At 41.1% G+C, this 25,653-nt stretch overlaps 1 protein-coding gene across 4 annotated transcripts in view; it reads right to left on the reverse strand.

The window, feature by feature from the left end:
• Positions 1-19,075, reverse strand: part of EML6 (EMAP like 6) — a 263,755-nt gene extending 244,680 nt beyond the window's left edge. For all 4 annotated transcript variants that reach the window (XM_032410977.1, XM_032410976.1, XM_032410978.1 and 1 more), the window contains exons 1-2: positions 18,849-19,075; positions 17,340-18,068 (exon numbers count right to left, since the gene is read on the reverse strand). In XM_032410977.1, coding sequence (XP_032266868.1) covers positions 17,340-17,536 — 197 coding nt within the window. In that variant the 5' untranslated portion in view covers positions 17,537-18,068; positions 18,849-19,075. The remainder of the gene's footprint in view (positions 1-17,339; positions 18,069-18,848) is intronic.
• Between the last annotated feature and the right edge of the window lie 6,578 nt (positions 19,076-25,653).

Below are 25,653 nucleotides of genomic sequence, written 5' to 3' on the forward strand. Positions count from 1 at the left end.
GGTCCCTTTCCCAGACTTACACTGGTGTACTCTATTGGGACTGCTGAGGTCTCCTTGACACCCTCTCTGCTCTTGGCCACCAGGGCACTCTACTTACCTGGTTTTCCTCCTACTCCTGACTGTTCCCATCTGTCACAAGCACCTCTTTCTCTGCTGATCTCCTAAAAATTGATCATCCTCAATATCTTTTTTTTTAAAGATTCTATTTATTTGAGAGTGAGAGAGGGAGCGAGAGAGAGAGAGAGCATGAGCAGGGGAGGGGGAGAGGGAGAAGCAGACTCCCTGCTGAGCAGGGAGCCCGAAGTGGGGCTCGATCCCAGGACCCCAAGATCATGACCTGAGCCAAAGGCAAACGCTTAACCGACTGAGCCACCCAGGTGCCCCAATCATCTTCAAAATCCTAACCCTGGCCTCTTCTCTTTCCTTCATGTGGTCTCTGAGTCCTCATCCACTCCTGCATGCTCACTGCAACTCCCATGGCTCTCTACTGAGCAAGGGACTCATATGTATGTACAATCACCTCTTGGATGTCTCACAGACACCTCAATCTAGCTATGTTGAAAGCTGAACTCATTACCCCCTGACCTTGAATGTGCTCTTCAATCTGTTTCAGTAAATGATAACCACCATCCAACCAGGTGACTATGACAGCAACTTGACCGTTACCTTACACATTCTTTCTCCCCCACAGCCTATCTCCAATCACCAGGAATCTAAGAATCTTCAGAATATATTCATTGCTTTCTTTGTATTACCACCATAATGATCTCACTCCTGAATTACTTATAGTGCCTCTACTCTGCAATAATCCATTATCCACACTGCAACCAAAGTAACCAGCCCAGAGTCTAAATATAATGATGCTCCTTCCTCCAGAAAGTCTTCTCTGACCACCACCCCCTCTCATGAATGAGTTAGGTATATGCCTTAAGGCTCTCATATACTTTGGGCTATCATAGAACTGAACACACCAATCCAGCTGATCATTTATTTATGAGTATTGCCCTCATGATCATAAATTCCTCGAGAGGAGATGCATACTATTCACTGTTTTGTCCCCAGGACCTAACACAGTGAATGACACATAGTAGACACTCAAGAAATCCCTGTTGTAAATCACTTTTATTCCTCTAAGCTAGGGGTTCTTAACCTGGAGCCCAAGTACCCCTTAATAGAATTCAGGAAGATTTATGTACTTATATGGACTAAAAACTACTAAAAAAATCTTTACTTTTACCAGCTCGTAACAGACTTTAGTATTTCCTATCATTCAGAGTGTAGGCAACAAATTATAGTAGTATTAGCAGCACCTCCACCTTTAGATCAGTAACGTCACAGACATTTCACATTACATTACAGTTGTAGCAGACCTCTCAAACACCAGGCATCCTCATCACCACTCTGAAATCATAATTATTAAAACTGCTAGACTTTTCAAATGTATGAGTTAATAAAGCATATATATCACATTAAAGTATTTTATAACTATATTTCAAAACTAGTTAATTTTCTTTACAATCCTATCTATGTATTTTATTTTATGCATTAGGAGACATTATTCTGTGATAGTGGGATTATAAATTGATATATGCACTCTGGAAAACTGTATGGCAGGGCATACAGCAAAACTGATCCTATGTGCATCCTGTGCCCCAGAAGATCCACTCCCACCTGGAATTGCATGTATATGTTTACTTGTACTAGAATGGTGATAGTAGTCAAAAGAAACTAGAAGCCCATCTACAGTAGAATGGATAAATAAATTACGGTATTTCTACACAATAAAAAGTATGGAAGTGAGAATAATCATGTAGAAACACAGACGAATCTCATGAATAGAATGTTGATTGAAAGGAACCAGACACAAAAGAATGCATACTGTACTATTCTTTTTTAAAGTACAACATTAGGCAAAATTAATCTACACTGTTAGAAGTCAGAATAGAGGTTAACTTTGCAGTGGGGGTTATGGCTGGAAGAGGGCACAAGGGGGTCTCTGTGGTGCTGGTAATGTTCTAATTCTTGATGTGGATGAGGGTTATAGGTGCACTGGTTTGTGAAGATTGATCCAAATGTGTACTTTTCAGTAGCTATAGAAAAGGACAGAACAAAACAAACCTATTATTCTGAAATGGGATCCATAGGCTTCACAGTCTGTCAAAGGACGTCTATAAAAGAAGTCCTATCCTAACCAGAAATTCCAAGGGGGGGTATCTTAAAATGAACAAACACAAGTCATTCATTTACTCATTCAAAAAATGCTTATTAAGCATCTTCTACATACCAGGCACTATTCTGGGCATTGCAGGCAGGGCAGTGATCAAAACAGTCCTGCCCAAATAGAGCTTATATTCTACTGAAGAGAGATAACAAGGAACAAAATAAATAAGAGCTAAGGAGAAAAATAAAACAGGGATGAATAAAGAATGTGTTGGAGAGGGGTCTGAATGTTAAATAGAGTAGTCAGGGAAGTCCTCACTGAGAAGATGACATTTTGCAGGGACCTAAGGGAGGTGAGTAAAGTCACATGGATGTCTGGGGGAAGAAGGAGACAGACAGAAAGGACAGTGAGTGCAAAGGCCCTGGGGCAGAAAAGTACCTGGGTTTTTAAGCAGCAGATAGGAGGTCAGTGTGAATGGAGTGAGGCAAGGCATGGGGAGAAACTAGGTTAGATCACAGAGGTAACAGGAGGCCAAATTCCCCATTGAGGCTTAGAGGCCATTACAAGAACTTTGGCTTTTATTCTGAGGATTCTGAGCAGAGAATTGACATGACCTGACTTCTGATGCAACCAGATCAACTGGCTGCTGTGCTGAGAACAGAATGGGAGGGCAAGGATGGGAGCAGTGAGAGGCAATGGGTAAGAGGTCTTGGGGAAAGAACATGGAATGAGAAGAGGAGAGAACAGATACCATGAGGAACACAAACACATACACACATTCAAACAGACACACAGATGCATTATTGTTGTCATATTTGCTGCTGCTGTTACTGAAATGGCTGCGAGCAATTTGCAGCCTTCATGACTCTTCACTCAATAGCCCAGCACATATCTCCTAAGACAAGTACTTTCTCCTACATAACCACATTGTACAATTGAATTCTGCTATTAACCTAATATGTGGGCCCATATTCAAATTTCACCAACTGTCCCAATACCACCATTTATAACAATCCTCCCCACCCCGATGCAGGCTCTCACACTGCACTTGGTTGAATCTTTTTAGTCTCCTTTAATCTGGAACCGTCCTTCAATCTCTCGTCTTTTTTTTTTTTTTCAATTTTTATTTTTCACAAAGTACAGACCAGCTGCATTGAAGAAAGTCCCTTACTTTGCATTGGTCTGTTTCCTCATGACTAGCCTCAGGTCATGCATTTTGGGCAGGAAAACCTGATGAGCAATGTTGAGGGGCCCCTATATATAAGAGGTGGACTTAGAGAAGAGGAGATCAAGGTCAGTCAGGGAAGTGAGAGAAAACCAGGGGGCTATAACCTCCAGGACAGAAAAGGAAGGATATTGAGTAGAGGGTGACCAACTGTACCCAATGCTGTGAAGAGGTTAAGCTGGACATGGCCCCATTTAGCAGTGGAGGTCACTGGAGCCCTTTCAGAGAAAGATTGCAGTGGCTGGTTAGAGGGAGAAGCCAGTTCTTTATGTTAAGGAGTGAACAAGAGATAAGATGAAGCAGTCAATGGAGACAACTCAGAATCACAACACTTTAATTAGAATGGATTTTAGAAGGGTCTTAGAGATCACAGAGTCAGCCCGCTCATTTTTAGAAGAGGCCCATGTTAAGCACCATGCCCAAAGTCAGGCATCTCACTAGATCCCCCAGGACCTGATTCCCCATAAGATGCCATGCTCCTACTTCTGAGAAGTTTGGCATTGAAGGAAAAAAGGTGTGGGGAGGAATCTCAAAGAAAAGGTTAATATAAAGAAAGTAGAAATCTTCTGCCTTTAATGATCTTCCTAAAATGTAAATCGGCCTTTTTAAATGTTTAAATCCTCCCACTGGTCCCCATAATTTGTGGGACGAGCTGTAAATCCCTTTGCAATCCAGCCCCAGGCCGCTTACTCAGCTTCATCACCCACAGTATCTTCCTCACTCCCACAGTGCTGAACCAAGTACTCTCTCTTCAGGAGACCCGGCTCCTGGGCCCCTGAGCCTTTGCATAAGCCGTTCCCTCCTTGGTGTTCCTTCCCTCCCCTATTTTTCCACCTGGCCTGCCAAATTGCTCTTCATCCTTCAAAAGTCACTTTCTCCAGGAGGCCTGCCCTTGAACGCCTACTTCTATATCTTTGTGTGAAACTCTTCTGGGCCAGGAAAGACTTCGCTTCATTTAGAGCCAGCAGATGTTACTTTACAATCTCTCCAAATACCCTTCTTGCAAACGTTACCTCAGATTTTCAAAAGTTGATCGCCATGTTTCCTAAATCTAAAAGAATATGAATCAAGGTTTTCCTACTAACACAGTCAAAAAATCTTAAGGCATTAAAAAAGTGTTTCATTCATTATAAGATCCATGGACACATTTCAGAAGAAAAACATTGTGTCTTCAATGGCTGGATTTTCCGTTGTAGATCAGGAAAACAGTAGAAGGAACGAGCCAGATAGGATTTGGAGTCTGACTTAAGAGCAATGCAGTAATTGGTCATTATTGCCATCCGAATATTTTTTTAAAACAAGATTCTGAATTCTGCCTTTACATGCCAGCTGACAATATATTTTCAGGATTTTTCTCTTCACGAAGTATGTATAGAATGAGTCCTATAGAAATACCATCTCCATTTCACAGCTCACTCCTTACAAGTAATTTGAGATATGAAGAACTAACAACAAATAAGAATATGTTAGGCACTTATTAAGTCCACAACATGTGCCATACCAGGGAACATACTCAGAACTCAGATCAGGTCGACAGATGGGTAAGTCAACAAATGCACCATAATGCAATGATTCCAGAAGGCATGTACTGGCATTGTGGCCTGGACATACAGAGCAAGAAAGGCCTAAAATAGGCCTTTGAGTTGTCAGGTAAGGCTTCAGCGGGGAGATGACCCTACATCAAGACTGAAGGCAGAATGAGACTGTACAAGCAGAGAAGTGAAGGGTCATTGCGGGCAGGCAAAATGGCATGTTGAAGGATGAAGATACACAAAATACGAAACTGGGCTCAGGGAACTGCAAGGAGTTTGATGTGGCTGGAGGATGTTAGAAGGACATGGAGGGACATCAGGTTGGAGGGGGAGCCAGGAACCAGATTGTAAGAAGCCTTAGAAACCCTGCTAAAGGAGCTTGAACCTTATCCTGTGCAATAGGGAACCTTAGGTAGCTTCTAAGTCTGACTTTAGGAAGAGTCGTTTTCAACACCTGTTAGATGGCCAACCTCACAAAATCATCTAAGGGTCCATGCATGTCACTCATAGCCAGGGCTGGTGTCCAACAGACGTGCACCAGTATCTGTGCCAGGTAAAATATGAAAATATTTCTTCACCAACTGGTAAAGAGCTGTGCCACCAACATCACCTTGCAGCCTCCTGTGAGTGCCATCTGACCACCTCCCTGGTGCCTGCTAGCATCAGCCCCCTTTCCCATATACTCCCCTCTCCCTCTCCCACCAGACCCTGGCAGGGGGAAAACACCCTAATAGTAGCACTGGCACCCCAGTAGGCAAATGTGTGTTGTCCACTTGGCTCCCCGAGGCTGTGGTCGCCAGCCATTGGCCAGCATCCCCCAGAGACCTCTTATGGCCTCTTATGAGAACTGAAAATTGCATGGTGTGTTATATCCCCAATATTTTGTACTTAAGCCCTCTTAACATCCCTTCCTTACCTTTTCTTGCCCTCAACTCAGTATTTCTCACCACTGTTCTGGTTTTTTTTTCTATCAAGAAATCATTTGCCTCCTCTTCTTATCTACCTCCTCTAGTAGAGTTGCCATTTGTTCCTTCTCTTAGCCCATACCTCCCTTATTAGATAATCTTTCTTTAATTTTAATTCCAGTGTAGTTAACATAAAGTGTTATATTAGTTTCAGGTGTACAATATAGTAATTCAACACTTGCATACAACACCCAGTGCTCATCAAGGTAAGTGTACTCCCAATCCCCTTCACCTATTTTACCCATCCCCCTACCCACCTCCCCTCTGGTAACCATCAGTTTGGTCTCTATAGTTAAGAATCTGTTTTTGTTTGCTTCTCTCTCTTTTTCCCCTTTTGCTTGATGATTTCACATATGAGTGAAATCATATGGTATTTGCCTTTCTCTGGCTCATTTCGCTTAGCATTATACCTTCTGGATCTATCCATATCATTACAAATGGCAAGATTTCATTCTTTTTATGGCTGAATAATTTCCACTGTATATCTATACCACCTCTTCTTCATCCATTCATCTATCGATGGACACTTAGGCTGCTATTATAGTTTGGCTATTGTAAATAATGCTGCAATAAACATAGAGGTGCACATATCCCTCTGAATTACTGTTTCATGTTCTTTGGGTAAATACCAGTAGTGCAATTACTAGATCAATCATAGGGTAGTTCCATTTTTAATTTTTTGAGGAACTTCCATACTGTTTATCACAGTGGCTGTACCAGTTTGCATTCTCACCAACTGTGCACGATGGTTTTTCTTCACATCCTCACCAACACTTCTTGTCTCTTGTGTTTTTGATTTTAGCCATTTGACAGGTGTGAGGTGACATCTCATTGTGGTTTTGATTTGCATCTCCCTGATGATGACTGATGTTGAGCGTCTTTTCATGTGTCTGTTGGTCATCTGGACGTCTTCTTTGGAGAAATGTCTATTCATGTCTTCCTCCCATTTTTTAATTAGATTATTTGGGGGTTTTTTTTTTGCTGGGTTGTATAAGTTCTTTATATATTTTGGATATTAACCCTTTATCAGATATGTCATTTACAAATATCTTTTCCCATTCAGTAGGTTGTTGTCTAGTTTTGTTGGTTGTTTCCTTTGCTGTGCAGAAGCTTTTTATTTTAATGTAATCCCAACAGTTTGTTTTTGCTTTTGTTTTCCCTTGCCTCAGGAGACATATCTAGAAAAATGCTGCTACGGCCAATATCAGATAAATTCCTGCCTGTGTTCTCTTCTAGGATTTTTTATGGTTTCAGGTCTCACATGTAGGTCCTTAGTCCACTTTGAGTTTACTTTTGTGTATGATGTTTCATTCTTTTGCATGTTGCTGTCTAGTTTTCACAACACCATTTGTTGAAGAGACTTTTCTTCATTGCATATTCTTGCCTCCTTTATCAAAGATTAATTGACCATATAATTGTGGGTTTATTTCTGGGCTTGCTATTCTGTTCCATTGATCTATGTGTCTATTTTTGTGCCAGTACCATACTGTTTTGATTACTACAGCTTTGGAATACAACGTGAAGTCTGGAATTGTGGTACCTCCAGTTTTGTTTTTTCAAGATTGCTTTGGCTATTTGGGGTCTTTTGTGGTTCCATACAAATATTAGGATTGTTTGTTTGAGCTCTGTAAGAGACACTGTTGATACTTTGATAGCGATTGCATCAAATCTGTAGATTGCTTTGGGTAGTATAGACATTTTAACAATATTTGTCCTTCCAATCCATGAGCATAGAATGTCTTTCCATTTCTTTGTGTCATCTTCAATTTCTTCCATCAATGTTTTATAGTTTTCAAAGTATAGGTCTTTCACCTGTTTGGTAAGTTTATTCCTAGGTATTTTATTATTTTTGGTACAACTGTAAATGGAACTGTTTTCTTAATTTCTCTTTTTGGTACTTTGTTATTGGTGTATAGAAAAACAACCAACTTCTGTGTATTAATTTTGTATCCTGCAACTTTACTGAATTCATTTATCAGTTCTAGTAGTTCTTTAGTGGAGTCTTTAGGGTTTTCTATGTATAGTATCATGCCATCTGCAAAGAGTGAAAGTTTTACTTCTTCCTTACCAATTTGAATGCCTTTTATTTCTTTTTTGTTGTCTGATTGCTGTGGCTAGGACTTCCAGTACTATGTTGAATAAAAGTGGTGAGAATGGACATCTTTGTCTTGTTCCTGACCTTAGGGGAAAAGCTCTAAGATTTTCCCCATTGAGTATGATGTTATCCTAGACAAACTTTCTTAAAGCGGCAGCCCTCTGAAACATGGCCCCACCCTATAGGCTACAGCTGATTGGACTGGGTGGACATCCTGTCCAGTGCTAAGCCAATTAGATTTTCTTTCTTGGAAATTTGGAATTAAGACGCAAAAGACTGATTGATTCATCTGGTATTGTAGGACCAAGCTGGATAGTCATGTGTGCTGAAGGGCTGAGATGAATTGTGGAAAGGGATGACTATGTGCAAAATGGATCATTGAGTTAAGAAGCCAGTCTGCAGACATAGAAAATCAAAGCATATATTATCCAGAGAGAGGCAGAGATATGAATCTGTATGAATCTGTGATTCTTACAAGAGAAAGACATAGGGAAAGAGAAAGAAATAGCTGCCTGATAACTGTGCAATGCCTGAAAGGCCAGCCTACTCCCTATAATAGAGTTCCCAAAGATTCTCTTGTCGTCTTATGATCCTCTCCTTAATTGTGTTTCTTTGAAAAAGTTTCAGTTTCTTGCAACTGATCTTTTATTGAGAAGGCATCCTGTCATTTGTGGCTCCTGTTTTATTCTTACCCATAAAATCAATTCACAATGAACACAGAAACATGTTTTAATGACACTGTTAAATAGCAGCTACACTTAACACGAATCCTTGTGCCTTAAAATAATTTTCGATAGCTTTAGAATAATTCTCTGACCAACTTATTTATGTACTGCCAGTCCAGAGAAAGATGATTTTATCTCAGGGAGTTATTGCTGGCCTGCCACTCCCCTCCTTCATGCTGATGGGGAAAGGGGTGGTAAAAAACTAGTGGGCAACTGTGGAATACTTCAACTTCTGGGTTGAGGTCATCTAGGTGCCTGCCTCCCACTGGGGGAAGAAAGGAATGAACTGATGAGGGGGTAGAGGTCAAGGGGCACAATCTCTGACTATTCCCTCTGCATTCCCTTTTGTCTCCAGCAGCAAGGCCAAAGCCTGGAAATTCATTTTTAAAAAGCAAGAATCTTTGGGAGTAAACAAAGCCAATGTATAGACTGTTGCTGGTCCCTAAACCAGCGATTACTAAATACTGCACTGGGTCCTCAAAGTATAAATATGGTTATATTCTTTAAACATAAAAAATTTACACATCCTTATAGTTTCTAACACCATCTTTTCAAATAGGATAGCAACCAAAGCCTCAGATTTCTATTACTTCTAAGTTAATCTTTTTAACAATTGTTTCAGTTTCTGGGTCTCCAAATGTTCAGTATCTTCTAAATGAGAAGAATGGGCCCTCTGCTAGGAGAATTCAAAGGTTATAGACATGCAAGACAATTCAAAGGGAAGAGAATAGTCTTTTCAATAGATAGTGTTGGGACAACTAGATATCCACATGCAAAAGAATGAAGTAGGACTCCCCCTACCTCACACCATATATAAAAATTAACTCAGAATGGATCATCTGCCTAAATGTCAAAGCTAAAACTTTTAGAAGAAAATGTAGGCATAAATCTTCATGAGTTAAATTAGGCAATGGTTTCTTGGATTTAACACCAAAAGTATAAGGAACAAAAGAAATAAAGAAATAAATTGGACATCATCAAAATTTAAAACTTTTGTGCTTCAAAGGACACCATTAAGAAAGTGAAAAAATAACTCGTGGAATAGGAGAAAATATTTGCAAATAACAGATAAGGGACTTATATTCAGAATATATAAAGAACTTTTACAACTCAACGATAAAAAACCAATTAAAAATGGGCAAAGGATTTGAATAGACATTTTCTCCAAAGAGAATATACAAATCATCAATAAATTATGAAATGATGATCAATATTATTAGTTATTAGGGAAATGCAAATCAAAATTACAACGAGATCCCATTTCACACCCAGTAGGATGGCTATAATCAAAAAGAACATAACAATTGTTGGCAAGGCTGTGGAGGAGTTGGCACTCAAGACATTGGTGGTACGATTATACATTGCTTTGGAAAAAAATTTGGCATTACTTCAAAAAGTTAAACACAGAGTTACCATATGATTCTGCAAGTCCACTCCAGCTATACACTCAAGATACCAGAAAACACAGGTCTACACAAAGGCTGTGGACATCTCTTCCACTGCTCACAGGGACAAGCTCACCATCTCGTAACTCATTTCAATCAGTGCCTGCTTGGTTCTTTCTGGAGCATTTAGAACACAGGCCTAGGTACCATCTTAATGAAAAAATTAATTTTGTTAATTTAAGAATTTAATCAATGTATAGATCATATATATTATTAAAAGTCTATTTCGCTAGCTGGCAATCTCATTTGGGTTGAAAAAAACACTGGTCTACTGAGCTCTGAAACATACCAGTGAGGTCCCTAAAATATTGCTGTGGCCTGTGACCAGAAGCATTGGCATCACTTGGGAGCTGTCAAGCCTCATACCAGACTTACTGAGTCAGAAGCTAGATTTCAGCATGTGCTCAGGTGACTCCTATGAACAATGATATGTGAGAAGAAACGTCTGCTCTCAAACACTTTAATTACACTTAAGATCAATCCACATATGACAAATTTGGGTTAAACTTACAAAAGAAGCCTGACTGCTAAAGATATGTAGTCTGGTGGCTTAAGGATGGCTTTCCATGTGGTTTCAGGACGAGTAAGTCCCAGATGCAAAGCCAGCAAGTCAGTCTTCCCAGCAGCTTCCTTTTTTGGTGGCAAGAATGTCACCTACATTGCAAAAGTGTTCAGATCCAAATCCTTGTGGGTAGGAGAGGGCTTAGGACAGCTCTGCTTAGAAATGCTGCCATGGAACAGTTTTTCACTTACCACAGTATAATCTACATTCTGATTGACTGTTGTTTGTGGGGCCAATATCATTCTTTGTAAGAGAGTATATTCCCGTACAATGTTTTCAAACAATGACCCACTATATAGTAACCATTTTTTTCTAAATAAAAACATGGTCATATATTCTGAATTAAAAATAGAGAGCCACGATATGATAGAGAAGTATATCTATAACAAGAATTGAATGGAATATTTGTGACTGTCCAGGGAAATCTAGGACATATGGTACCAAGACCCCTGAGGCACTAATGACCTGGATGAGAATTACAATGACCTTGGTCTTTCTCTGGGTATCTACACCAGAATTCTTGGCACACCAAATTCCTCCTCACCCTGGTGTCTTTGCATGTCACCTCTCCTCTGCCATGCCGTCTTCACTTATCCGCCCTTCTCATCCTTCTGGTCTCGGCTTAAATGCCATCTCCCTAGAGAGCTGCCCTGGAATCCTATGGCAGGTAGCTCCCACCAACCCAGTTCCTCTCTATGATCATTCCCTTCTCAGTACTTGTTACAATCTATATTCACCGTGTCTTTTTGTTCATTCATTGTTGGCCTCCACCATCAGAATGGAGGCAAGAATGTGGTCTTATTCACTGCTGCACTCCCTGCACTTGGTACGTTCTAGAGAGTAAATGCGATTTTGATGAATAAACAAGTAAAATGTTCCCAATTTAGGGTATAAACAAATCTTAATAAAAATTACCAAATAGGGATGCCTGGGTGGCTCAGTCGGTTAAGCATCTGCCTTCGGCTCAGGTCATGATCTTGGGGTCCTGGGATCAAGCCCTGCATCGGGCTCCTTGCTCTGCGGGGAGCCTGCCCCTCCCTCTGCCTGCCGCTCCCCTGCTTGTGTTTCTCTCTCTCTCTCACGAATACATAAAATCCTTTTTAAAAATCACCAAATAGACTATACCTTATTAATAAGAATAACAATAATAAGATTATTTACGAACAGATCATAAACTTCCATCAAAGCCTTTCACTTCATGCTCTTGCAAATGAACAGGATCAAATGAATAGTCAACGGTACTACTGAATTACTTTGTTTAAATCTCTTTCCCTCTCAGAGCCACTCCCACCCAGAGGGAAATGAGAAGATTACCTCTCAGAGATGGGAGAGAGGGGAATGCAATTAGATGACACAGATCTATATATAAAAGTATCTGGTACAGAACAGGTACTCAACTCAATATGGGTTTGATTCTTTATAGTTACCCCCATGTTTCCCTTATTCAAACTGGTCAAGGGACTAAAGAATATGAAATCACATTTCCAGACCCTCATGTGAACCTGTTCACTCAATACTCTACACCCAACCACGGCTGTTAGACCCCTCTTTTCAAATTCAGCAAGTTCAATTGTATTTGCAGCACCACATTATTTTAGCCATGTCACAATTGAGACTTAATTTTTAAAAATATCTCTAGTATATCATTGTTTTGGATAATTGTCTCAAAGCTGGTAATGTTCCTGAGGTGAATTTGAACATGGCTCCACTTCTAGACTGAGTTCTAGCAATCAGCTTCAAATACTCCTAATAAACTGATAAGCACCAGACTGATAAACAGAGTTAGGAGAAGCAAGAATCTCACAGAGTTCTGGTTAGAAATAAGGCACAGTGGTAGGGCCACAGTGACTGAGAAAAGTAAAAAGCGTGTAAAACAGTGAAGCAATAACTTTGGGCTTTGGAATCAGCCCTGGGTTCCAATTCCCATTCTATAGTCTGCTAAATAGTGACCACGGGCAAGATCCTTAGCCCCTCTGTGCCCTGGTTTCCTCACCAGTAAACTGGGGCTAACAATAGTTCCAATGTCATTAGGTTGTTAAGAGGATGGATGAGATAAATCTGTACACACATTTATTTAGTGCTGAGTCTGCACTCAAGAAATGTTGGCTCTGGTTATTAAATTTATTCTCATCCTCAAAGATCTTATATACACTTATAAATGAAAATAGAATGAAAGAAAAGTACTAAATGATACATATTAAGTGAGCAGCAGTGGTCACAAAAGATGCAAAACTTTAGGAGTGCTAGGCATGCCTTCATCTAAGGATGGTATAAGGTCTCATGGGAGTGGTGAAGCTGAAGCAGATGGGGCCATGCAGGGTGTGGATACAAACAGGCCCCCTGCGGTGGGCACTTACTGTTTGCCAAACACTGTGGGGCACCTTGTATGTAATCTCCACAAGCTACAAGGCAGGTACCTTTAAATCTCTAATTTGTAGGGGCGCCTGGGTGGCTCAGTCGTTAAGCGTCTGCCTTCGGCTCAGGTCATGATCTCAGGGTCCTGGGATCGAGCCCCACATGGGGCTCCCTGCTCAGCCAGGAGCCTGCTTCTCCCTCTCCCACTCCCCCTGCTTGTGTTCCCTCTCTCTCTCTGTGTCTCTCTCTGTCAAATAAATAAAAAATCTTTAAAAAAAAATAAATAAATCTCTAATTTGTAGATGAGAAACTGTTTTACTGGTGATAGCTAAGGCTCACAGAGGTTTAGTAATTTCTCCAAGTCGCCCAACTGGTGGCAGATCTGGGTTTCAAATTAGATCTGACAATCCACCACTGTGCCATTGTTGGGGAGAAGGGTTGATATGGAGATAAATCATTCCAGCATGAGGCAGGAAAGAACAGAGTAATGTTTTCATATGGCAAGTGGGAAGCAAACAATATATACTTCAAAAAAGAAAAAAAGGAAAATAAGGGAGGAATAGTGGGTTAGGGCCAGAAGGAATGGAAAGCTAAGGAGTCTGAGCTTCAGCTGGTGGACAATGAACAATCTGTTTTGTTTATGGTGTAAGTCTGTGCTTTTAATGAAATACTACTAATGCCATGACTAAGAGCAGTTATTGAATACCAGCTCAGGGCCAGGCCCCAGTCTAAACCATTTGCATACATTATTTCCAAAAGTTACAATTTGCAATTTAGGTATTATTATCCCCGTTTCACAGCTAAACAAGGCCCTGAGTGGTCAAGCCAGTCATTCGGGTGACTCCAGTGAACAGCACAGTGGGGTTCATCACTGAGTGTGTGCCAGGTCAAAGGCAATACAAAGTCCTGAAAGAGTATTGCACAAAAACCTTCCTTGCACTAGAGAGTGAAAAAATAAGAAAAAGGAAAATGGAGACAGGGAACTAGTCAGAAACAATATGCCAATCCAGAGTAAGGAGATAAATGTCTTAAATGGAGTCACTGAAAATGGAAGGGAGGTGACAGAGAGCAAAATGTGTTCATGACCTTTTCTTTCATTTACTCCATTCGCGTCATGATCTGCTACCTGCAGTAGAAACCAAGTTAGTAAATATTCCAGTCTCTATTACCAGCCTTGCCTTTAAGCCTGAATTGAGTCCTGTTGTTAGTCTAAGAGCAAACACGGCTTCTAGTATTTACCTGTCCTGTCACAGTGCTATCAGGGCTAAAATAGGCATCATCCTCTAATCTGTTATCTGTATTGAAGGGTAAATCATTCAAAAGAATAAAACTAAGCCTCCACATCCAATAAATCACATTATGCTTCACATATCAACATTTTAAAAAATCTGACTTAAACACATAGTCTGTCAAATCAGGAAGACACATATGCTAAGCTCCAGTGAGCTCTGCCAAATCCTACATTATTATTGAAGTTCATCGTGATCTCAGAGATCACACGGTTTTATAAAATGGAGTGGTGTGGTATCAATATTTGTTGGGCTGCTTTCTAGTTAATATTCTGGGGAAAGTAGCAGAATAAATAAAGCAGTAGGAAATATATGCACCATGAATATAGCTTTCAAGCTAAGCCAAAAGCTAATAGATAATTACTTACATTATCTCATTTGACAGAATCAAGAGTTAGAAGCTTGAACGATCATATAATGTTTCCAAAAACCCAAAACATTTTTGCACTGAAACCTTAGCTATAGTCCTCTTCATTCATTAGCTAACTGCAATATGTTAAGTGGAAAATCAGTAGTGTAACAGGAACACGAGTTGAAATTCATAAAGATAAAAGAGCCTAATTTTCCTGTCCACATCCACAGTTAATACATAAAGATTCCCAACAATTTACAATATTAATCTGAAATATTCAAATATATTTCTGGGAATAAAATTATGAAAGAAATGGCACTCAGGAGTCTCACTAAGGCTAAAAACAAATGTGGTCTGTGTACTGCGTTTATCAGAAAAAGATATGTATGTAAGATAAGGCAAAATAACAGCATATACAGGCTCATTTTACAGCTCTTAATTACATAGTGATCTATGGTTTGTGTTTTTAAATCTGTTGGACTTAATTTTATTCCTATGTGCAAAGACACATACACAGATATTAAAGAATTCTGCTCACCTGTACATACTCAGACTCAACCAAATATCATGAAAAATTTAGCAGTAAAGTCCAGTCTCCAAGGGTAGGCTTACCACTATGCCACAATTCAGTATAAAGATACAACTACCTTCATAATAGACCAGAAGCTAAGTTGTGATTTTTTTTTCATCACTTGAGTCTTCCTGCAAACCAGTTACACAAACAGCTTCATTCACCTTTTCCTCCAATCTGAGTGTTTAACTAAGCCATGTATCATCACACTCCCACCAGTCCAGCTGCCTGTCATCACAGCACTTTACTGCAACTCCACCCTTTTCCCCCCTTCAGTTTCAACAGTGCATTTTTTTTTTCCTATTAAAGAAAAAAAAAATTAAGATTAGGAGTTCAAACCCTCAAAGTAGTTCAGTGAGCTGTCACAACAATATTATTTAACCCCAGGGAATTTTCTGTTTAATTGCCACTCTCTCCATTCCCCCAAAGGGCTACATCTTATTTAGATGGTGTAATGGAAAGCACCGCATTAAGAAAGACAAAGCAAAAACATAATGGGTTTAAATTTTTAAACATCTAACCTTTTCACAAGTCACTTTTCATCATTTGCACCTGTGACTTTCATAAGCGGCCTGGCAACTGGAGAAGCAAAATCTCCAGGACAGAACCAAGTGGGATGCCCCAATCACAACCCTCATTGTATCAGGAAGCAAAGAAAAAAGCTATTTTCTCATATGTGACAGGAAGAAAGTTTTACATGTCAGCTCCACCCAATCTTGGGAATAATAGACCTTCTAATATTTAAAATCTTCATTTTCTAAAAGTCAAGTTTTTTTAAAAATATATATCTTACTGTATTTTCAAATATTAAGTTTTTACATTTTGTAACAATTTTTCAACTGTAGGGCTCAGATAAAAAGGGGGGGACTGCAGAATAAGCACAACACTAGAAGGGGGGAAGAAAGCAAGACTTTTAAATCATTCTCCCCAAGGAGAAATCAAAACCATTAACATTACACCACATAACCACTTATTTCATTATGAAAGGCAAACTTAGAACACAAGTGGTAATATTCTGAAATGTGACAGAAATAGTTCTACATCAATGAACACACAAGTTTGGAAGGCACAAATATGGTCTCTGTCAGTTGTAGTCTATCCTCAGCAAGCCATTTGCCCCATGGGTGAGGCTCCCATATGGAAATCTTCCTTAACTGCAGAAGGCTGAATGGGATTCCCTGTGAACAGCATCTGGACCACACCTTGTTTGGTCACATAAGCAGCTGACAAGAGCTGGAGGAAAATGCGTCTGGTCCAGAGATGACAGGACAGGGCCAAGAATCAAAATATGTCCCTCTACTGTTTAACAGGGAAGGCCCCTTAAAATGGCTATTTATCTAATTGTGTTTTTCTAATCAGTCTTGGCTACCCACTGCCAGATGTTGGCCTTTCGGGGGGCTGACTGGTAGGATTTTGTGGTCCAGCAATTGCCATCATTTTATAACCTCAGTGATGTTGTGGAAGCATCCATTTAGTGTATAAATATGGTTTTTTTTTTTTTTGGCATTAAAACACTGCCAAGTGAAATATTAGAGAACAAACTCCCCACCCATTGCAGAAATTTTCCAGTTTCAAAGCATCTGGGATGAAGATTCCAAATTACCTATAGCAAAATTTCTTCTAGATTTTTTTAATCCTCTTGCTTGTTGAGGAACCTACTGAGGAGCTTGCCAAAGATGACACCCGCCGTTCAGATTATTGGTTCTACATTTACCCAGTTAGGGCAGGAAGAAGTGTTTGATGGTTACCCGGGATCCTTCCACTTGTAGCCGGAAAGAACACCCAAAAAGCAGCAGGACACTCAACTCCTTAGAGATTTAAAAGCCTTCCAGAGGAATAAAGAGGAAAGAGATCTCTCCCTCCCCACCTGCACCCCCCACCCTGTCTTTGCCTTAGTCTTAGAATCGCAGCCCTTCTGTAATTCCATGCAGTTCCAGAGAGAATCCTTTACTCCAGAGGGCTCCTGCATCTGACCCCAGGAAAGCCCGTTTGGTCATCCTTCTCCCCACCCTTCCAATCTCCACACCCAACCCTTCCCCACGACCCCAGGCCACTTCCTTACCTGATAATGTCGTCGTTGTGTCCCAAGAAGAATTTTTGGCTGTGCTCTCGGGTGTTGTAAACCACCCCGACCCCAGCCACAAAGTAGACCACCTCCTTGCCGGCCGTGTAGTACAGGTTGTTGCGGCACTGGTGACCCCGGTACCCGTACACCCACTCCAGCCGGAGCTGGCAGCTGGGAGCTGTCCGATCCGCCATGATAAGCCGACCCCACGCGCCCCCCGGCCCCCCCGCGCGCGGGTCCGCGGCCCCTGCGTGCCGGGTCTGTCCTCGCCAAGACTCGGGCTGCGGAGGACCTGCAAGGGCTCAGTGTGCAGCGCCGGGCGCTGATTTCCGCGGCGACGCACAGACACAGCCCAGTGCGCCCGCCGCCACCATCATCCGCCGCCGCCGCCGGAGACAAGCCGCCGGTGCGCGGCCGCCAGACCCCGCCGGGCGCCCCGGCTCCCTCTCCCCGGGCAAGGCGTCTTCGCGGGCGCCAGCACTCGCACGCGCGCGCCTCACTGCACCTGCGGGCTTCGGCCCCCAGGAGAGGTTCTTGGGGGGGTCACCCCACCTTTTAAATCAGGGATCTGCATATCCAAACACTGATTACCCAGTTCGCTCCCTGAAGTTTGCAGTGCGTGGGGGCTTCGCAGCAGGCAATGGGATTTATTCTGTGACAGCTTTGATTTGACAGAGAACCCGGGTAAGCTTTGCCATCACCATCGCTGGATCCGAAACTGACAGTCTATACCCAGGATGCAAGAGAGAGGAAGAAAGAAACAGATTTTTTTGTATAAGTCACCAGCCCAAGAAAATGATCCCCAAACTAAACCAAGTTTTTTTGTTTTGTTTTGTTTTTTGTCAACTGGTCCCCCTTTTCCCCTCCATATCCATCTCCTTAATGATATGCCCTAAATGCTTCTGGCTGGCGGTTGCTGATACGATTTAAGAGAATACTTTCTGTTTCCCCATTAAGCCAGGGCGAATATGCAATGGTCAGTTTTTAGATGCTCCAATTTAAAATTCATATCTTCCGTGAACCCCCTCTTGGCCGAAAAGAAAAACAACAACATAAAGAACTTAGCAGTTCTCACAGATCAGCAACTCCAACAGCAAGCGTCATGTAAGATTTTTCTGAATTGGAGGAAACGAGACACTAGCGCAGTTGGAGGCAGGAAAGCGCTACCTACTAATGCTCCTGGTCCAAAAGAAATTAAATAATTAACAAGTGGTAAAAAATCGTGTACCCCCTCTTCAGGAAGGTCTGAGCTATCTACGGGGCCCCCTGGGCTCAAGGGTTAGCCTGCAGTCTGGCGGGGGGTGGGGGGACAGAGACGCCCCCCACCTCACCCCGCAACGTGCGCAAACACATCCCGGTCTTCGGCCGCCGCAGGTCCGAGGGATGCCAGCCCCCAGGGACAGCCCGACGCGCGCGCACTGCCTCCCTGTCAGTGTCCTGCACTCCTTCCTCCCACACCCGATCCAGCCTCGTCCGCAGAGCATCCCAGCTCTCTCCGCCTCTAACCTCTGCTCGGAGCGGGCGCCGGCAGCACGTCCCGATCTCGCACTGAGGAGCGAAATCCTCTGCCTGCCCTCCCTTCCCCGCCTCCCGCACCCGAAGATGGGCTTCGTCACTGGGGCGCCGCGGGAGACAGGTTCTTCCTCCAGCCGGGGCTCCGGGGGCGGGGCCACAGCGCCGCTTTCGGGAACCGCGGTGGCCGGTTACTAGGCGAGATCACAGCGCTTGGAAACCGCGACGCCCCAGAGCCTAGGGGCGCCCCTCCCTCTCCCCGCCCAGGTTGCCCCTCCCTTCCCCGATGCATCCCGGGAATTGTAGTCCTTTCTGGGTCTACAGAAAGGACTGGGTCGGGGAGCGCGCGGAGCTGGGCCACAAGTCCCAGGATGCCACACGCCCAGAGGGGGCCGTAGAGAGGCCGTTACCAGCGTCCGCTGTTCTTGCGGTTCTCCGGCTGAGCAGAGGAAGGCGCACTAAGGGCGAGCGCTTGTCAGCGCCTTGCGTTCCCTAAGCGACTGAGGCGGCGGCCGGCGTGCGTGTGTATCCATGAAGAGCAGTGGAGTTGAAAAGAGAATCTATGTGGCCCACCTCGAGAATTTCTTCTGCACCAGTCCCTGAGGCTTACTGTAGCTAGCTGACCGAAGCCCAAGTTTGTTTCCTACTTCAGTTTTCCATTTTGTTCAGGTGGGTTCTAATCTGTTAAAGTGCGGTGCTGCCACATTTAAGAAAAATGCTGGGGGATGTGGTCTCACTCTGCCCTAAGAACCAGCGCCTTCCCAGGAGCTACCTCCCAAGTTACTTGAGGATAACCAGATTTTGGAAATGGGAAGGCGCTCACACCACAAACAACCAGCCTCGGCCTTCAAACGCAGATGCCTGTGGCATTCCTCCTAAAACTGCCCAAAGTGAACTGTGAATTCTGCAGTAGCCCATTTTCAAACTGGGACCACAGCTGACCTGTGGGAAGAGATTCCAAAATCTCAGTGACTAAAAGACTGTAAAAGGATGATACAAAGGATATTGGGAGCATGTCCTTTCCTTTCTGAGCTCAGTGTAATCGTTTACTAGTTCAACTACTTCAAGCTTTAATATAGCCCTCTGAGTGGTAGGAAAGTCTCCAGAAGAGTAGAAGTGCCAGAGTTTGGATGACCAGTTGCAGCCTGCAACAATGAAGAAGGTGTGAATTGGTTTCATTGTTATGTTTAAGAGAACAGGAATCTGCAAATATGTCAGGTGGCACTATGCAATAAGGGCACTACCAAAAACAAAAACAAATTCCTGAAAAAGATTTGAGACATAAGCAAAAATATAAATGACCAGAAATGCCATACCATAAAACAGTGCCGATGAAGTATAGAGACAATAAATTCTATATAGGAATCCAAAAATGAAGAGATTTTCCAGTTATAATAAGTCAGGAAAGACTTCATGGAGGAAATAGGAAGTATAGGTAGAATTGAGATAAAGATAAATTGAAAGAACATTCTAGGGGCGCCTGGGTGGCTCAGTCGTTGAGCGTCTGCCTTCGGCTCAGGTCATGATCCCGGGGTCCTGGGATCGAGCCCCGCATCGGGCTCCCTGCTCTGCAGGAAGCCTGCTTCTCCCTCTCCCACTTCCCCTGCTTGTGTTCCCTCTCTTGCTTTGTCTCTCTCTGTCAAATAAATAAATAAAATCTTAATAAAAAAAAAAGAACATTCTACATGGGTCTATGGAATAAAAGGATAGATATAGGAAAACATAGATTTAAAGACACTGAATAGAATTGGTGCAAGAGAGAATTCATGTACGATGAAAAGGGAACATAAGCCTGAAAGGTTAGATTGTGGATGGAGCTGAACCTAGAGGTTTGCACTATATCCTTAAAATAATGGAGAGTTGTTGAATTTTTTTTTCCTTGACAAGGAGAATAAAACAGTAGTCTTCAGCAGAAATAAGTTTCACCAGGACCTGCTATTATCAGGTCGTTATCCCCATGCAGAGCCAAGGGAATAAGCCAAAATACATGGAACCTGAGATACACCATTGGCTGCATGGAATGGACTGTGGAAGTGGACATTTTATAGGATCTCGAGAAAGAGCAAAGGCCTGTCCCCTACAGAGGCTATACTGAATCTCAATAGATCTCACCCTTTTCCCTACTCCACCCTTTTCCAATATATCAGGACAAAAAAAAAATGGACAAAATAATGCACAGCCACCAAACTATAGCTCTAAGAAGATCAACTCATTCCTAGATAATGTGGGAAGAATATCAAGAATTCATACACAATGTATCAGAACGATTTGGAAAGAACTGCCCCATTAAGCAACAAAAAAGGGGGGGCATAGCCAAAGCAAACCAAAATCCTCAAAGAAAGTTACATTATGTGAAAAAGATAAATGAAGAACCCCATCTGGAAGAAAGTTTATGTCAAAGAAGCAGATTCTCTACCAAAGAAGAATTCAGTTATAATATGAATTCAAAATATCAAAAGCTTAAAGATGGATACCAAAAAGAAAATCCAGGCTAAAGAAATAATTGAATGTAAACACAGTTTCAGATCTAATGAAAAGATTTGAAACAACAGAGGGGAAAAAAAGCCTGGAAATCAAATTACCAGTATGGAAACAACACTGGACATTATCACAAGAAATGCAGAGGGAAAAGACAGGATATTCAAATAGAGAGATGATGCTTGAGAGAGCAAAGCTAATCCAACATACAGATCATTGGTATTCTTAAATTAGAGAAGCCAACAAATGGAACAGAAAAAGTATTCAGAAATAAAGTAACATATTAACCGAATTTGGGATTAAAGGGGTACACTGTATACCAGAAAAAAAAAAGATGACATAAAATAGTCTCCATGGAGGCATATCTTAACAAAATTATTTAACTTCAAGAATAAATAATACTTCGGGCCCCTGGGTGGCTCAGTCAGTTAAGCGTCTGCCTTTGGCTCAGGTCATGATCCCAGGGTCCTGGGATGGAGGGCTCCGGCTCAGCAGGGAGTCTGCTTCTTCCTCCCTACTCTGCCCCTCCCTGCTCCTCTCTCTCCCCCTCTCCCCTGCTTGTGCTCTCTCTCGCTCTCTCTCAAATAAATCTTAAAAAAGAAAAAAAGAATACTTCAAAATCATTTGCAAACTTTAGAGAGGACTATTACACCATCTCTGCCAATTAGTAATTACAGGGAAACATTTAAGCATTTACTGTGTGTTTTGGGAGGAACTGAAGTTTCTCCTCAGTTGAAGGAAAGATATTTACCTAAGAATACTAGCTAATATAAGAAAAATGATAGATTTAGAAGATTATTCAATGATGTAATTGATGCAGGCAAAGGTTATAAATGTATACTAAACTGATTAGATGAAAAAATGCTAAAGAATCACTCCCACAGATTATCTACCTTTAAATGGAGAGATCTAGAGGTCAACATTTCAATCAAATTATCAAATTTAGTATCACCAGGGTGCCTGGCTGGTTCAGTTGGTGGAGCATGCAACTCTTAATCTCAGGGTTGAGGGTTTGAGCCCCACATTGGGTAAAGAGGTTAGTTAAAAATAAAACCCCCCCCAAAAAAATTAGTATCACCAATACCAGAACAAACTGCCTCTTCTACCTCCTGATATAATGCAGTATGAAATGCTGCACAAAATATTTTTGGCCAAATACCTAACCCAAATCTTATCAAGCCTTAACACCTAACTCAGTTTACAAAAAATATGGGATATGTGAACAAACAAGTTAATTGAAACCACAAGGAAACAGGTAATGCCAGAAGACAGGACAGGATATAAACTGGCCTAGCCTCATCAAAAAAAGTAAATGTAATGAAACAACAAAAAATACAAAAAGTGGGGAGTTATTCTTGATTAAAAAAGATGAAAGAAATACAAAAACCAAATACAATGTGATTAGATCTTGGATCCTGTTTTTTTGAGTTTTGGGTTTGTTTTTTGTTGTTTTTTTTAAGTCTACAAAAGACAATGTGGGGAGAAGGAACAACTGGGGATATTCAAATACAAAGTGGATGCTAGAGGATATTAGGGAATTGCTGTTATTTTTTAGCAAATCTTATTTTTAGGAAACCTGAAGTATTTAGGAATAAAATGTTACTTCTGCAACTTACCTTCAAATGATTCAGGAAGAAATGTGTTATTTATATACATACAAACACAGACATGCACATCTGCATAAGAAGAAATAAAGCAAATAAGGCAAATACTAGCAATTGCTGAATCTAGGTATTTTTAAAGTTTTTCTGCATGTTTGAAATCTTTTATTATAAAAAATTGGGGGGACACCTGGGTAGCTCAGTCAGGTAAGCATCTGCCTTCAGCTCAGGTCATGATCCCAAGATCCTGGGATCGAGTGCCACATCCGGCTCCCTGCTCAGCAGGGAGTCTGCTTCTCCCTCTGCTCCTCCCCTGCTCATGCTCTCTCTCTTTCTCTCTCTCTCAAATAAATAAAATCTTTAAAAATAAATAAAAAATAATTTTAAAAAGGTAGTTTTGTGGCTCTATTGAAACAGAAGTTACGTTTCCATCACATCAGGTTTATGGTAGTGGTGACAATGAGACTTGTAACATTTTCTGCAGGCTGATGGAGTAGACTGGAAATAAAACTTTACAATATTAGAAACAAGGAATAATATATTTTAGATCATTTGCCAAAATAGCAATCAATGTACTTGCTACAATTTGACTTCTAGGGCCCTAAAGTAAATTGCTTGAAGAAATTGAATCCCAAAGATTACAGTTGGGTAATTTTTTTAAGAGATTCTTTTTTTAAAAGATTTTATTTATTTATTTGAGAGAGAGACAGGGAGAGTGAGAGAGAGAGAGCACAAGTGGGGTGAGGGGCAGAGGGAGAAGAAGACTCCCTGCTGAGCAGGGAGCTCAATGTGGGGCTTGATCCTGGGACTCCAGGATGATGACCTGAGTGAAAGGCAGATGCGTAACCGACTGAGCAGGGAATTTTTGAAGCATGTCCATATTTGAGAGGAGATCAAAGAAGCCCAACCAAAACAACTGTGGACTGACTGACAGTGACAACTGTGGATTGAACAAAAGTTCTTTTTAAAAGGACTGTTTTGGAGGTTATGATTCTGACTTTGGAGGGACTAAGGTGATGGGCAGTGGAAAGAATCACATGTGAAATTCCTTAAATAAAAATAGACTTTAAAAAAATTAAAAATAAAAATAAATTTCTCACATGAGAAGTCTGGAGGTATAGCAACTTAAAGAAACAGTCAGATACCCAGAATCTTCCTGTCTTATTGTTATACTACATTCAGCACAGATCTTCCACATCATGATTTAAGATGATAAACTTCAGTATTTACATTTGCATTCCAGCTAGCAGGAAGGAGAACAGAAGATGGGTACACCCCCTCTAAGGATATTTTCTATAATTTTCATACAACACTGCTGCTTACATCTCACTGGCCAGAACTTAGAGGGCATCTAGCTGCAAGGGAAGCTAGGCTTATACACTATATTCTTGGGGGCAGTGTGTACATTTAAAATCAGGAGTATTATATTAAAAAGTGGAAAAGTAATGTTGGTTCATCAGAAGTTTCTGCTATCACACTCATGGGTCCTTTTTGAAAAAACTTTCTGATGATGATATTCAGCCACCCAAGAAGTGAACAAATAATCAGAACTGGAGAAGTCATGGTAAAAAGATGGGAGATGAACTTTGAATCAATTTAATCATTCTTCAGTTTCACTCAAGTATTTTTGTTGTTGTTATTAACTCAGGCCAAGTTAATTGATACCTTTTTATTTTTAAAAAGCTGATCTAATATGATACCATTCTCATGAAATTATTTCTATCCATCCAACCATCTGGCCCTGAATCTAACTGTATCTGTTTAGAAATATTATAGTTCCCCAAAACCTAACTGGTTATTTTCTGGAAAAGTGAGATTTAGGACAATGTATGGCTTTCTTCTTTGTATCTTTTTGATGGTTCAAAAATGTTTGAAATGAGCATGTACCATTTTTAGTAAAACAATAAATCATTGCCCTTAAAATATGTGTTGATAATAAATTGTATTTTTATTGGAATAATATTTGGAGTCATTAGGACATACCCTTTGGTTGATCCATCCACACCCTCTTAAGTGGCAAGATCAAGGGCCGGTCAGATCATTGAACAGAATTAGGACATATGAGTGTAGCTATTTAACCACAATTTTCTCTATAAAAGCTAACCAATTTGTTTAGAGCTAGACCTTGCAGCCTTGACCTCATTAGCAATGAACTACTAAAAATTGACAATGATATTTTATCAGCTATCAACTAATGGGGTTAAAGTCCACATTTTTAACCAAGTAAAAGATTTAAAAATAGGACATTGAAAGATGCTCAACATCATTAGCCACCACAAAACTGCAAATCAAAACCACAAGGAGATACCACTTTATACCCCTGGAATGGCTATAATCAAAAAGAAAATTACAAGCTTCAGAGAGGATGTGAAGAAATTGGAACCCTCATACATTACTAGTGAGGATGTAAAATGGTGCAGCTGCTTTAGAAAACAATCTGGCAGTTCCTCAAAAAAGTTAAGCATAGAGTCGCCATGTGACCCAGCAATTCCACTTCTAGATATATACCAAGAGACGTAACATCCATCCACACAAAAACTTGTACATGAATGTTCATAGCAGCATTACTCATACTAGCCAAAAAGTAGAAGTAATCCAACTGTCCATCAATCGATGAATGAATAAATAAAATATGTTTAACCATATAATGGAGTATTATTCCTCAACAAAAAGGAATGAAGTACTGATACAAGCTACAACGTGGAACCTTAAAAATATTC

This window comes from Phoca vitulina, unplaced genomic scaffold, assembly GCF_004348235.1.
Source record: "Phoca vitulina isolate PV1807 unplaced genomic scaffold, GSC_HSeal_1.0 scaffold12, whole genome shotgun sequence".
NCBI lineage: Eukaryota > Metazoa > Chordata > Mammalia > Carnivora > Phocidae > Phoca > Phoca vitulina.